The sequence below is a fragment of the Elgaria multicarinata genome, chromosome 22 (assembly GCF_023053635.1).
Source record: "Elgaria multicarinata webbii isolate HBS135686 ecotype San Diego chromosome 22, rElgMul1.1.pri, whole genome shotgun sequence".
Lineage (NCBI taxonomy): Eukaryota > Metazoa > Chordata > Lepidosauria > Squamata > Anguidae > Elgaria > Elgaria multicarinata.
This window is the reverse complement of record NC_086192.1, coordinates 13898692-13913556: the sequence shown is the minus strand read 5'-3', so window position 1 is coordinate 13913556 and position 14865 is coordinate 13898692. Positions and strand designations below refer to the sequence as shown.

General features: G+C 49.2%; 1 protein-coding gene across 1 annotated transcript; it reads right to left on the bottom strand.

Moving 5' to 3' along the window:
- Window positions 1-1375: 1375 nt before the first annotated feature.
- SUMF2 (sulfatase modifying factor 2) lies at window positions 1376-12041 on the bottom strand. The gene is made up of 9 exons (XM_063146746.1): window positions 11880-12041; window positions 8815-8965; window positions 7931-8045; window positions 7519-7563; window positions 4985-5135; window positions 4538-4593; window positions 4275-4359; window positions 2865-3030; window positions 1376-1781 (listed from the first exon to the last, which is right to left on the bottom strand). Exons 1-9 carry the CDS (start codon window positions 11932-11934, stop codon window positions 1673-1675), a joined length of 933 nt encoding a protein of 310 aa, XP_063002816.1. The 5' UTR covers window positions 11935-12041; the 3' UTR covers window positions 1376-1672.
- Window positions 12042-14865: the final 2824 nt, after the last annotated feature.

Below are 14865 nucleotides of genomic sequence, written 5' to 3'. Positions count from 1 at the left end.
AGGGTTGTGGGGAGATCCAAAAACATCCCCCTGTGCTGACGTCCCGCATTTGCTCAAAATAGCGACGGGATTTTGGAATATTTATGACCCTTGGAGAGGAACACACCTGTTTTCTAGGAAGGGCGTCCATTTACGGATCAATAAAGGTGCTCTATTGATCAGGCACAGCTTTCATCAAGCAAACGGGGCCATTTTGTTGCGGGAGCGACAGGCGTTTTGGACAGCAACTCCCAGCATTCTCCGTTGGCCAGGCTGATGGGGCTCATGGGAGTTGTTACCCCGAAGTTGGAGAGTGCTCCCAGACGATCAAGATGTGCGAGGCCTTTCCTAGCTCTGCTGCAATTGGAGTTCCTTCTCCAACCCCCCCCCCTTTTTTTTAACCTGGGGATGTCAGAGTTTGAACCCGGGTCCTGTTACCCACAAAGCACCTGCTCCACCACTGAGCTGTGCCAATCCGTGGGGACGGGGGCATCCACGGAGGGCACGTTTATTGCCAGCTACGGCCCACGGTGGCTAAATAGAGCCCTTCCGTGAGACATCCGGCTGGCCATTGTGGTATAGGACTGTGTGGAACTTAGGAGAAAGGGGAAAATGCACCTTCTGGCATGCAGAAGGTGACCGGTTCAATCTCCAGGTACAATTATCAAGGAATCTGCTGGAAACCCTGCTGTCAGTCACTGTGCATGCTGAGAGGCGAAAAGCCCTACAAGCCTATGCATGTTGAGAGAGGAGAAAGGCCCTACAATCCTATGCATGTTGAGAGAGGAGAAAAGCCCTACAATCCTATGCATGTTGAGAGGAGAGAAAAGCCCTCCAAGCCTATGCATGTTGAGAGAGGAGAAAGGCCCTACAATCCTATGCATGTTGAGAGGAGAAAAGCCCTACAATCCTATGCATGTTGAGAGAGGAGAAAAGCCCTACAACCCCCAGAATTCCCCAGGTCTAAGCTGACAAAGGATCATGCCCATAAGCTACAAAATGCTGGTAGTTTTGTTCTTTTGTCCACCAGTGGAACGTGGATCCTGGAAGCATCCCTGATACTGAATCCAGCCCTGAGGGATTCTGCACCTATTCAGTGTTGATCATCCTGACCTCGACACATCAAACATCCTGTCTCCGTATAAGGAAGTTCCTACGTAAAACAGCTCTTTATTCAGACCCATGAGGACTGGAACCTTACTTTATTTTTACGGGACAGGCCACAGCTGAGTGGCGGAACCCCCGTCATTTCCAGGTCAGCCTGGAAAATCCTCATTTGAAACCCAGTAGAGAAAAATGAACGAGGTCTCACTTGGTGTAACGTACCTCTTTCTGATCCTCTTATATCCCAGATCAATTTATAGTACTTTTCAAGAAAGGAACTATAAGCTGCATATAATGAAGGTCATCTGTGCGTCCACGTTGCAAGCAATGGACGCTTTCAATTTATTCTGCAATGTTCTTTGGCTCAAATCCCCAGCAATGATGATGCAGCCCTTGCTCAATCGCCTTTTCATGTTTGGATGACACAGTAATCAACCCTGTGTTAACAGACCACTCCACGGTTGACTATTAACACACGGTTGGCTATTGCGTCATCCAGACGTGATCTTCCTCCCCACTGGAGCGCGGAATAGCCGGGTCTCCACAGGAGAAAAGACTCGTGTCCCATGGAAGAGGAATTTTGGCTTCTTCAAAGTTCGGTTTTCTTGCTCACGGTTTCCGGAGCTGGCCGCTTGCCGAGGTCGGCGGCACAACGGAAGCTCAGGTTGTCAGAGGCAGAATCTGGTGTGTTCCCCATCCTACAGAGCAAAAAGAAGAGAGGGGCTCTCAGCGGAGGCTTTGCTCGGTCACCGGACTCTCTCAGGGCTGTCGTTCAGGGGAAGGGAACTTTCAGGAGACATGAGCGCACTCTTCAAATACTGGAAAGGTTGGCACACAGAGGAGGGCCAGGATCTCTTCTCGATCCTCCCAGAGTGCAGGACACAGAATTACGGGCTCAAGTTACAGGAAGACAGATTCCAGCTGGACATCAGGAAAAACTTCCTGACTGTTAGAGCAGTACGACAATGGAACCAGTGACCTAGGGAGGTGGTGGGCTCTCCCACACTAGAGGCCTTCAAGAGGCAGCTGGACAACCACCTGTCAGGGATGCTTTAGGGTGGATTCCTGCATTGAGTAGGGGGTTGGACTCAATGGCCTTTTAGGCCCCTTCCAACTCTACTATTCTATGATTCTATAACTGCCAGTTCCGTCATCCCTAAAGGCACAATCCTATGCATGTTTAGACAGAAAAAGTCCTACAATCCTATGCACATTTAGACAGAAAAAAGTCCTACAATCTTATGCATGTTTAGACAGAAAGAAGTCCTAAAATCTTACGCATGTTTAAACAGAAAAAAGTCCTACAATCCTATGCATGTTTAGACAGAAGTCCTACAACCTACGCATGTTTAGGTAGAAAAAAGTGCTGTGTTGGCTGCTGAATGCTGGGAGTTTGTAGAGGTTTTTTTTTCTGTCTAAACATACATAGGTTTGCGCTCTTAGTGGATTATCAGTTAAATCTTTTGATGGATTAAAAAGAACCCGCAGTTAAGTGGGCAGCAGGCTTGTAAAACTGAACGTATTTTTTAATGTAACTACTTAACAAAAGCCATGAACAGCAGCACCATCATAGCCTGGAGTTGCCACACGTTTTGCTGGGACAGCCCCCTCCTTCCACTACATCCCCTGCAACCCAGCATCCTCTGGACGTGTTGTACTACAACCCCCATCATCCCTTAGCCAACTGATGGGAGTTGTAGTCCAACACGTCCAGACGATGCCAGGTTGGGGGAGGTGGAGATAAATATCACGGACGGGAGAAACACACGGATGAGACGCACCTTGTCGTCAGCTGGGCCTTGTGATTGGCTGAGCCGTCTGCCGTGTCGATCCAAGATCCCCCCCGCAGGACGCGCATCTCCTGGGCGGCCCGGTGGCCCGCAGCCCCATCCGGATGATACTGAGAGGATGTCCATTCCCAAGTATTTCCTAGCAAGTCGTAGAAACCTGGGGACCAGCAACAGCCAGTGGGGTTTATTATGAAATCCTCCAGCCCAAAACCAGAGAAGTGGAGTCTACCTGTGGCGACTCAGTGGGGGGGGGGGGGGAGAGGAAAATGCACTCTGCACATGTTCAGAAAACTTCCTCCGTTTTCAGGAGGCTGAAGCCAGGTTCAAATGAAGCACTGGTAATAACAGATTGGAATCTATGGGAAGGGAAGGAAAGGAACCTCTCGTGCAAGCACTGAGTCATCACTGACTCCTAGAGGGACGCCAGCTTTCGCTGACGTTTTCTTGGCAGGCCTTATAGCGGGGTGGTTTGCCGTTGCCTTCCCCGGCCATGATTACCTTTCCCCCAGCTAACTGGGTGCTCATTTTACCGACCTTGGGAGGATGGAAGGCTGAGTCGACCCGAGCCAGCTGCCTGAAACCAGCTTCCGCTGGGATCGAACTCAGGCTGTGGGGAGAGTTTCAGCTGCAGAAACTGCTGCTTTACCGCAACTCGGGGGGGGGGGGGAGCGGAAAATGCACTCTGCACATGTTCAGAAAACTTGCTCTGTTTTCAGGAGGCTGAGACCTGGTTCAAATGAAGCACTGGTAATAACAGATTGGAATCGATGGGAAAGGAAGCTTTTAATGCAGCCTTCCGTCAACCTGGTGCCCTTCCAGCCCTGTTGGACTGCAACGCCCATCATTCCCAGCTGGCTGGGAATGATGGACGTTGCAGTCCAACAGGGCTGGAAGGGCACCAGGTTGACGGAAGGCCATTTTAGAGCCCAAAAGGCGATGGATGGGTGGCTGATATATTTTCCGGCCACATGCAACAGGACTTGGATCCGTTCTCTCTCCGAACCCTTGAACCGCCCTCTTGCGCTTGCGAAAAGGAGGGCGACAGGAGCTCGGGGACGTCCGAGCATCGTCCCTTGGCGACAGCGCTTCAGCCATCCGCCTCCAGCAGAGAGAGCAGAGCAGAGGGAAACGGAACCCGTGCCCGTCCTCGTCTTTTGCAGCAACACGTTTCCAGATGTGGCCGTCCCTCTAGTCCCAGTTTACGGGTCGCAACTGGGATTGGTTTTTTAATGGCGGAATCCACAGGCCAAGGCTGTCTAGTCCCCAAAACTATCTGCACATGTGACCTTCCCGTGGGTTTTTTTTAAAAATCATTTTTTTTTTTTAGTGTAAGTTTCAACAAAACAGAAACAATACAACAAAAACAAATAAAAATGCTTCTGCGTAGTTTAAAGCCCTTACCATAGTTGTTCTGAGGAGGGAATGCGGCCACCGGGGAAACTCCGTGGTAGCCGTCTTCAGCCGTGTCGACGTCGGGGAAGTGGCCCTGCGAGAAGAAAGGAAGAGGGGTGCTCGTAGCCCGGGCAAGCAACCCAAGCAGGGTGCAGATCTTCCCAGCGAGAGGGACAGTTGAGGAGTCGCACCCAGCACTTTGGGGCGCACCTCCGGGGTTGCACGGTGCAGCCACCGACGAGTGGGGAAAACAGAACAGGCTGTCCTCCTACCTGCCAGAGGTTGGTGCGATGAGCCAGGAATTTGTTTCCCCAAGGGTACGACCTGTCTACCAGAAATGGGGGAAAGAAAGAAAGAAAGCACAGTTTGGGTTCATTTTATCAGTTCTGAAGCGGAGAACGCCGTTCCCTCCGTATCAAACAAAGCTAGCAGCCAGACGTGGGTGTTTCTTTTAATCTTCCATCAGACAGGAAGGCTGAGATCCTATGGGCGGCATTTCCCGGACGAGGGTCCGTCATGGCTGTGTCCCCAAATCAGCGCCCGCCAAATTAAATGCCAAAATCAGGGCCACCAGGAAAACCAAAAAGGCGGTTTTGTGCTCAGTGGCTGGCCTGGATACTTTTTAAAAAAACGACCAGTTCTTTTCCTCTTGGATTGACACAGCTACGATAGCGGGATGGTGCGTTGGGGGTCATTTAAGCCCCCTCCCTCTTACGTACTCTCCAGGCCTCCCCTGGCGGCGAGGTCCCACTCCTCCTCCGTCGGGAGCCGTTTCCCTTTCCATGCGCAAAAGGCTCCGGCGTCGTTCCAGCTCACGTGCAGCACCGGGTGGTCCAGTCGGTCCTTGATGCCGGATCCGGGACCCGAGGGCTGAGGACGGAAATTGAGCACGTGCAGCGTTTGACATCCGCTCTTTTAGTCCCGGGCCGTCTGGTTGTAACTCTAGCACCAAGTGTTTTAGGGTTTTGCATCTGCATTATATTTTACGCCGGGGTGTGCGGGTGCGAAAGAATGTTTTCAAACTCTCAGGGGGGCGAAGGCAACAGGCGCTGTGCCAGAAGCAGAATGGCTGGAGTGAAAGTATCAAAAACATCAGCCTATTGGAACTTCATAGAATAGCAGAGTTGGAAGGGACCTACAAGGCCATCTAGTCCAACCCCCTGCTCAATGCAGGAATCCACCCTACAGCATCCCTGACTGATGGCTGTCCAGCTGCCTCTTGAAGGCCTCTAGTGTGAGAGAGCCCACAACCTCCCTAGGTAACTGATTCCATTGTCGTACTTCTCTAACAGCCGGGAAGTTTTTCCTGATGTCCAGCTGGAATCTGGCTTCCTTTAACTTGAGCCCGTTATTCCGTGTCCTGTACTTTGGGAGGATTGAGAAGAGATCCTGGCCCTCCTCTGTGTGACAACCTTTTAAGTCTTTGAGGAGTGCTCTCATGTCTCCCCTCAATCTTCTCTTCTCCAGGCTAAACATGCCCAGTTCTTTGAGTTCTTTCAACTTTGACAGCTCTTACTGCTAGCAACTAGGCTTATTATTTTATTATTATTATTATTATTATCATCATCATCATCATCATCCCGCCTTTCCCCCAAAACTGGGGCTCAAGGTGGTTTTACAAATTAAAACACATGCAGTTAAAGCAAATAGAGATATACAAAAATTAAAATAATAATAATAATAATAATAATAATAATAATAATAATAATAATAATAAATGTATTTGTTACCCGCCTCTCCCTCTGGATCGAGGCAGGGCACAACACTAATGCAAACATCATACAACTAATTAAATCATTTAAAACCAATACATCGCTAAGAGCAGCACATCATTAAAAGGCAAATTTAAAATTCAGCTGGGTAGGCCTGCCGGAAGAGATCAGTCTTTATGGCTTTCTTAAATTCTGGAAGACTGTTAAGTTGACGAATCTCTCCTGGCAAGCCATTCCACAGTCTGGGAGCAGCAGAAGAGAAGGTCCTCCGGGTAATACCTGTCAGCCTAATTTTGGCTGGCTGGAGTAAATTCTTCCCAGAGGACCGTAGTGTGCGGGGCGGATTGTACGGGAGAAGGCGACCCCGCAGGTAGCCTGGACCCAAACCATGTAGGGCTTTAAAGGTGATAAACCAACACTTTGTACTTTGCTCGGAAACTAATTGGCAGCCAGTGAAGAGATTTTAAGATTGGTGTGATGTGGTCCCCCCTAGGTGTACCGGTGACCAACCTGGCTGCCATATTTTGGACTAATTGAAGTTTCCGGACTAGGCACAAAGGTAGCCCTATGTAGAGCGCATTGCAGAAGTCGAGCCTCGAAGCTACCAGCGCATGCACGACCGTCTTTAGGTCTTCCGACTCTAGGAAGGGGCGCAGCTGGCATATCAGCCAAAGCTGATAGAAAGCACTCTTTAAACAAGCTACAGTATTGAAACATTTAAAAACATTTAAAATATGAATAATATATATATATATATATATATATATATATATATATATATATATAAACAGTGCATTATAGCAAAGGTCCAGACTCTTCCCCAAAGGCCAGCTGGAACAAAAAAGTTTTTGCTTGCCTCTGGAAACACACCAAGGAGAGAGCTAATCTGGGGTTCCTTGGGACGAGAATTCCAGAGCAGCCACCGAGAAGGCCCTCTCCTGTGTTCCCACCAGGCATGCCTGTGATGGTGGTGTGAGTGAGAGAAGGGCCTCCCCTGAAGATCTCAGGGCACGGGCAGGCTCGTAAGGGAGAATTCGCTCTCTCAGATAACCCACACTTGAGCCGTAGAGGGCTTTATAGATCACAACCAGCACTTTGAATTGTGCCTGGAAACAGACCGGAAGCCAGTGGAGCTGTTTTAACAGGGGAGTTCTCTGCTCCCTGTAACCAGCCCCAGTCAGCAATCTGGCTGCAGCTCTTTGAACCAGCTGGAGTTTCCGAACACTCTTCAAAGGCAGCCCCACGTAGGGCGCGTTGCAGTAATCCAATCGGGATGTAACTAAGGCATGTGTCACTGTGCCCAGATCCGACATCTCTTAGAGGAGAGGAATCATAGGGAGGAAAGTACAGAATGTGGGTAAAAATACAACCAAGCCCAAAAAAGACCAAATGTTTGGAAGTTCGGGAAAGGGGGTGGGGCCGGATTTGAACCCCCGTGCCTGAGGTTTAACACCGTGTCAATATGTCAAACGGTTACAATATTGTGTTATATTTCTGATGCTGTCCTGGCTAAAACTCCCCGGCCCCTGGGGAAGACTCACCTGTCTCCAAAACGCTTTCTCAATCGGAAGCCACCATGGCGCCGACTGGAAGGAGAAAGACAAGCAGGTTCAAGGTGAGCAAAAACACAGAATCATAGAATAGCAGAGTTGGAAGGGGCCTACAAGGCCATCTAGTCCTACCCCCTGCTCAATGCAGGAATCCACCCTAAAGCATCCCTCCAACGTTGCTCCCCAGTCCCCAGAAAATCTCTCTCTCTCTCTCTGATTTTGCAAAACGAGAGAGTGCCGGGATTATACTTCCAAGAAACTCAACCATTGAGTAGAGTTTTCCCACTGTGTTGTCTGAACTGAGCCATCGTTTCCAGGAGCAGAGGTGTGTTAGTGCTGTGCGTTTAACGCAACAACAAAGCGCCCCATCAGAAATCCTGACAAGCCCTGCTCATCCCTTTACCTCCAGTTTCTGCGTCACTTTCTTCTTGAGCTCTTCCGATACGAAATCCTCAAAGACGAAGCTCCATCCAAATTCCTCCGCTTCCGTTTTGTATTTCCGTTCTCGTACAAACTCCCTGCCGCAAAGGACGGAGCAGCTTTTTCATGGGCAGCCTTTCAAAACCGCTCCCTCGCTTGGCCTCCCTAAGCCAACCTGGTGTCCACCAAATGCTTTGGACTACAATTCCCATCAGACCCACCCAGCATGGCCAATGAGACAGGGATGATGGGAGCTGTAACCCAAAGCAACTGGAAGGCACCAGGTTGGAATCGGTCTTAGATGCTGAGCGGTATATCAATGTAAATGTTAACAAAAACGAATCAATAAATAATCTGTTTTTCACGCAGCACAAATTCTTTGCCTGAAAACGTCTCCAAATTTTGCCCCCAACTTTTCTTTCCTTAACGAAAAGTAGCCCGGTAGCCATCGGATGTGACCGAGGAGCAAGGGAGATCCCAGTTCAAATCTTGCCTATAAATTATGTCAGGGGTTGAGTGTCATTTTGACCAACAAATTTGGAATTCCCCCACCAGAGAGCTGTATCGGTCGTTTATCTTCGCCAACATTATTAATCCTGGTTGTGCTTTTTATATTGTATTTTGTATTTGTGTTTTTAGACTGTTGGTTGTTTCGTTGTGCTTTTCATGGTTTTAATTTTTGTGAACCGCCCAGGGAGCTTTGGCTATCGGGCGGTATAAAAATGCAATAAATAAATAAACAAACGAGAATTAAGTTATGGCTACCGCTACTCTCTGGAGGATCCTAAAGATGTTTCCATGGACCAGATGAGGATTTGACCCGGTATCTAGCTATATCTGCCAATTGAGATAATATCAATTTCTTACCGGAAGTCTCTGTTGGTGACTGGATACTTGTCCATCAGAAATGGTTCAACTTTCCTGGGGGCCCCGTCTTCATTTTGGCCATCAAAGGAATCGGTCTGGATTTGCACTTTCCCACCGGGTACATGCACCAGATTGTCATCCTTCTCAACCGCTGAGAATTAAATCAAAATCAAGGTCAGTTGGCGGAGGCAAGGAAAATCGGAAAAAGGGGTACCCATTCTGCGCAAAAAAGGTGCGTCTGCATAGCTGGCGAAGAACACTCCTAGTAGGTTGGTAGGTCAGCCTTCCCCAACCAGATGGCTTAAGGATATGTTGGACTACAATTCCCATCACGCCCAGTCTAGCTGGATGCCACCACCAACAAGGCCCTCTCTCTCTAGAAGCTACCTTAGGAACATCAGAATGGCAAAAGGCCTCCATGGATGACCTTAGGACAACGGGCATTTATTTTTCTTGATTGATCCGTAACACCTAAATACCGCTTAATATAGGGTGACCCTATGAAAAGGAGGACAGGGCTCCTGCATCTTTAACAGTTGTATTGAAAAGGGAATTTCAGCAGGTGTCCTTTGTATATATGGGGAACCTGGGGGAATTTCCTCTTCATCACCACAGTTAAAGCTGCAGGAGCCCTGCTCTCTTTTAAATCTGGTCACTTTAGCATAGCTCCTGCAGCTTTAACTGCGGTGATGAAGAGGGAATTTCACCAGGTTCTCCATATATGCAAAGGACACCTGCTGAAATTCCCTTTTCTATGCAACTGTTAAAGGTGCAGGAGCCCTGTCCTCCTTTTCATATGGTCACCCTAGCTTAATATAATAAAATCTCTAAGCAGTTTGCATATAAATATTAAGAAATACTAATTTCACTATTAAAAACAATTTCAGCTGCAGTAACAATGCAAACTCCATTTAAAATGCACTACTAAAAACAATTCCAACTTCCACAACAATACAAAACAATTCAAGATGGAGCAGCATATTAATTGCAATTAATTACAAATGGGTATTTTCATTGCCATGTTGTCAAGAGGCCTTTTCTAGAATCATTACACATTACACTCAGCCCTTCCACAAGTGTCGGACGACAAGACCCATCATTGGCCCTTCTGGCTGAGCACGATGGGAGCTGTAGTCCGAGCCAAGCTGGTGAAGGCTTCCCTTGCACAAATTAAGTTAACATAATTTTTCTTTGCAAGATGTAAGCTTCCCCCCACTTTCATATGCACAAGGGAGAAAGCCACCTTGGATCCAGACCTGCTCACAATCAGTGGGAGCAGAGTTGGGGCCCAGCAACTTCAGTTTCCCACCCAGGGGTGCCTTACAGGTGTTCAGTGCGGAAAAGGGTGACTAAAATGATCCAGGGGCTATAGCATCTCCCCTAGGAGGGAAGGTTACAACAGCTGGGATTGTTTAGCTTGGAAAAAAAGGAGGCCAGGGGGAGACCTGATAGAGATGGACGAAATTATGCATGGTGTGGAGAATGTGGAAAGGGAGACATTTTAATCCCTCTCCCATAATACTAGAACCCCAAGGGGGTTGTCCCATGAAGCTGATGGGTGGGAGATTCAGGACAATCAAGAGGAAGGACTTCTTTATACAGCTAAAAGCTAAACTATGGAACTCACTACCACAAGATGTAGCGATGGCCACCCCATTTGGATTGCTTTAAAAGGGTGGTTGATAAATTCCTGGAGGAGAAGACGATCCAGGGCTACTAGCGCTGATGTCAATATGTTACTTCCAGGTTCAGAGGAGGTATGCCTATGTATACCAGTTGCTGGGGAACATGGGTGGGAGGGTGCTGTTGCACTTTTGTCCTGCTTGTGGGTCCCTGGTTGATAGCTGGTTGGCCCCTGTGGGAACAGAGTGCTGGACTAGATGGTCCCTTGGTCTGATCCGGCAGGGCTCTTCTTAAGTTCTTAGTGCCACAATCCCTGACTGTCTGCCGTGCTGGCTGGGGATAATGGGTGTGGTAGTTGCCAGCAGGCTGCCTAACATGTCAATGTGTAAATCTGTTTAGTGAGGATGATGATGATATTTATAACTTGGCCCCAGTGTTAGCATAGCCACCTCCATTTTCTAAAGGAAGCTGTGTAGCATCCATTATGCACCAAGCGAGAGGTCACGTACTGAGAATGTCTTCAAGGATGTTTCCCATGTAACCATCCTATCCATCCAAAACAATAGCTTCATTGCTCCAGGCAGAAAGTTACTTGAAGCAACTTACTGTTGCAAAGGGAATGTTTTGCAGGAGATAAGGGAGCTCTGGCTTACTGTTGCGAAGGGAATGTTTTACAGGACATAAGGGGGGCTCTGATGTTACATTCTAATTAGATAATATTGCTGTGGGGCACTGCCCCCTTTCAGGCTTGAAAAGCCCTGCTGAATTTCCAATTCTTTGTCTGACTGTTGCTTCAATACGCTCAGATCTTGATTATAATCAATAAAGCGCTTTGGACCCTCTGTTGCTGTAAGTGTGGTGTCGTTCTTGAGGGCTGAATTGGATCTCGTCCTCGAGGGCAAAGAACTTGTCTAACACCAGAACCAAAGCTGTCTGGCAGGTTTCCAAAGATCAAAAACCATTTAAAAAAATACAGGATAGGAAGTTTTGAAAACAAAACATAAAAACCCACAAACACGGTACACACAGAGACAACACTGATCTAAAAACAACTTTAAGGAGTCAGCCTATTCACATGTGAAAATATCTTCCGTGTTTAAACCTACTAATGTGTAAATCTGCTTTAATCTTCGCCTACTCCTGGTTTACCCTACACCAGCCTCGCCCCTCTAAGTGGGTGCCTTCCAGATGTGCCAGACCACAGCACAGCACATCTGGATGGCAGCTCTAAGCGTCTCTATGTTGGATCCAGCCCCTCTTCGCCTACTCCTGGTTTACCCTAAACCAGCCTCGCCCCTCTAAGTGGGCGCCTTCCAGATGTGCCAGCCCACAGCACATCTGGATGGCGCCTCTAAGCATCTCTAGGTTGGGTCCAGCCCCTCTCCTGCCTGCGATCCGAAGCAACCCCGGAGGAGGAGGAAAAGGGGGTGGTGTTGACTCACCGCAGGTGTTCCGGATCAGCGCCCAGGCGGAGAGCAGAAGGGTCGAGAAGCGCATCAGGGATTTTGGAGGGCGGAGTATCGTCTGAATGCACGAACACCCCCCTTTCCTTCGACACCCGGATTTGGCGCCAGATCCCAGCAAAGCAGCCCGAGCAGGCGATTGCTTCCGGGGCCAGCAAAAGAGGAACACACGTGTGCAGAAGCACGTGTGCAAGCCGCCGCCGCCCCACCCCCTGTAGCTCACACCCACTGGGTTCGCGGCGTCTGCTTTCCTGGGCTTCAGGGCGCCGATCCCACGCCTGTTTACTCGCAAGTCGGGTGCGCGCACACACACACACTCCGTTGAATCAGGAGTAAACCCCCCAGCCCGATGGAGGACGGGGATTGGGTCCTAAGGAAGGATTGGTCTACAAGACGTCGCCGGCAGTTACAGCCTTTCCCCATCTTTGACACTTTTTTTTACTCTAGAGTAAGCGCAGGAGTAGGGCCCTGGGGCATCTCTCCCCCTTCCCAATCCATTTGCTTTCATTATTGGGGTGAGGGTTAAAGCCCCCCTGTGTCTGCCCCCACCAGTTAGGGCCCCCAAATCCAAATCCCTGCGCTTACTCTAGAGTAGTGTGCTTAGCTCCCTGCGCTCAAAAGGCTTACTCCCAGGTAAGCGCACATAGGCTAACAAACCTGAAGTCTTTCGCATATTTTTTTTTTTTTTAAGCAAGAGCTTCGGATCACTTTCAAGCCTTTGGCCTTTAAATCATACATTTTAAGTAATGTCTATTTGTTCTTCATGATTATGTGGTTTTTTGAAATGGTCAGAAGACTTATTCAGTAAAGGTATTCATTCATTCTATTCTATTCATTCCTTGAGATTACAACTGTTTAATACTCAGAAGAGAAATGGGTTGGATCCAGGCATTTCCTGCAGTGAGCGGGGGGGTTGGACTTGATGACCTTATAGGCCCCTTCCAACTCCCCTATTCTATGATTCTATTCTATGACAGTCATGCTTAGAGAGTAGACCCACTGAAGTTAGTGGCCAACTAACTGCCCATGGGAAAGCCACAAGCAGGACACCGTGCAACAGCACCCTCCCGCCCATGTTCCCCAGCAACTGGTGCACACAGGCTTACTGCCTCCGATACTGAAGGCAGCACCTAGCCATCAGGGCTAGTAGCCATGGATAACCGCCTCCTCCAGGAATCTATCCAGCCCCCTTTTAAAGCCCTTGTAGGGTAACAAATTCCCTAGTTCAACCATGTGCTGTATGAAGGACTTCCTTTCATCCCTCACTTTTTCTCCAAACTCCCCAAAATAACTTTTCCTATTTGCAGGTGCCCCAGCCCCTTGACCGTTTTCGTTGCCCCATTTCCCAAAACAATATCCTGTTTTGAGGTGACTAGACCTATTCACAGCATTCCCAGTGAGGCCGAACTGTAGCTTTGTACAAGGGCAGGTTTATCTTCAACTCGTTACGCCCCACGTAGAATTTGCACTGGGTCCACATTTTCATCACGCGGTCCACCACGTCAAGACCTTTCTTAGGAAAAATCTAGCCGAGACGGAAAGAGTTGAGCTGGCAACGTCCTTTGTTATGGGCTCCAACCTTAAAACGGTTTTGCTAATCCCGAGGCGCTGGAAGGAATTTTCAGTTGGCACAGGCTTCAGACGCCGCAGCTCTGGAGTACAGGCTGCATGCAACGACAACCGTTCCCATCGCCATTTAAAAGATCAAGCAGTGAGATTTCTTTTCTGTCTCAGAGCAGAGTGGATTATCGGTCTGCCTGTACACAAGGTTGTCCCGTGTGGCCCGTTGCGTCTGTGTACGTGATGGCATACGCTCCCTCTGATAGGGTGCGAGGTGTTGCAGAGATGTCTGGCCATGCATCAGCATTCTGCTTCTAGCCTACTTCGCATGGTCTGGTGAAGCGATTACACCCGCCTTAAAAGCTACTGGCTGTTTAGAAATAGGGCTGTGCTCCGCTTCGGTTCTCAGAACTGATAGCGGAGCAGCCTGATCTTCCTCCGACAAAGGCGGAGACAGATCAGGGGAGCGGCAGATCGAAACGAAGCGGATCCTTCGTTCCAAAAAAAAGCTAAGTGTGGCAGGAGGGGGGCTTACCCGCCTCTGTTGCAGTCCAGCGGCAGCTTCAACTGAGGCCTCAAACAGGAAGACCAGGCTGCAGCCGGGTCTTCCTGTTTGAGGCCTCGGCCTCAGTTGAAGCCACCGCCGGACTGCGACGGAGACAGGTAAGTGGGGCCTTTTCAATGTAAATCTATGGGTGGGGGAAACACGGCGCTCCGATCCAGAGCCCCGCGGCGGATCGGACTGGACCATAGGCGAATCAACGCGGGGCGGAGTGGACCCAATCCTAAAGTTGCAGATTGGGATCCAGAACAGATCCGGGGGGGGGGGGGTCCGTGCACAGCCCTATTTAGAAACAGAAAAAAGAACAGCAGTAGCCAGAGGGGCGAAAGATAAGCGCTGGCGTCTACCAACGCTTCCCTTGGAGCAGTGTCCCCGAGGGGAGTGACGGTAGGGAAGCCTCTCCCTTAGGTAGGCCACGCAAAGCAGGTAATTGAAAGACTGAGACCGATGGGTGACTCACAGAAGACCTGGTTTCTCTGCAGAGCCTTTAAGAACAGGAGAGCCCTGATGCTGCACTCTGTTCCCAGCGGCCATCGAGCTGTTGAACAGGGACCCACGAGCAGGACATGGGACAACAGCACCCTCCCACCCATGTTCCCCAGCAACCGGTGTGTATACTGCCTCTGATACTGGAAGCACTGACCTCTACCATCGAACTTCCCTGCAGTAACGTTTGAGCCGTGCAAAATTAATGACAGCATTTGGGGGGGGGGGGGATTTTTGCCTCTTTCTCTGGCTGCAGTCTTCTCTTCTCTGACCAACAGTGTAGAGAGGTAGGGACACACAGAGGAATAGAAAACAAAGTCCAAATGGTAGTTAGGGACTGACCATGCTAGAGCCCAA

What these genes read in the sequence shown, in the direction of transcription:
- SUMF2 (XM_063146746.1), bottom strand. Translation starts at nt 11,934, where the DNA reads ATGCGCTTCTCGACCCTTCTGCTCTCCGCCTGGGCGCTGATCCGGAAC. An exon ending in GTCACCAACAGAGACTTCCG is followed by an intron (nt 8,046 to 8,814) that starts GTAAGAAATTGA and finishes CCTTTGCGGCAG; the next exon opens with GGAGTTTGTACGAGAACGGA. An exon ending in AAGTGACGCAGAAACTGGAG is followed by an intron (nt 7,564 to 7,930) that starts GTAAAGGGATGA and finishes TTCTCCTTCCAG; the next exon opens with TCGGCGCCATGGTGGCTTCC.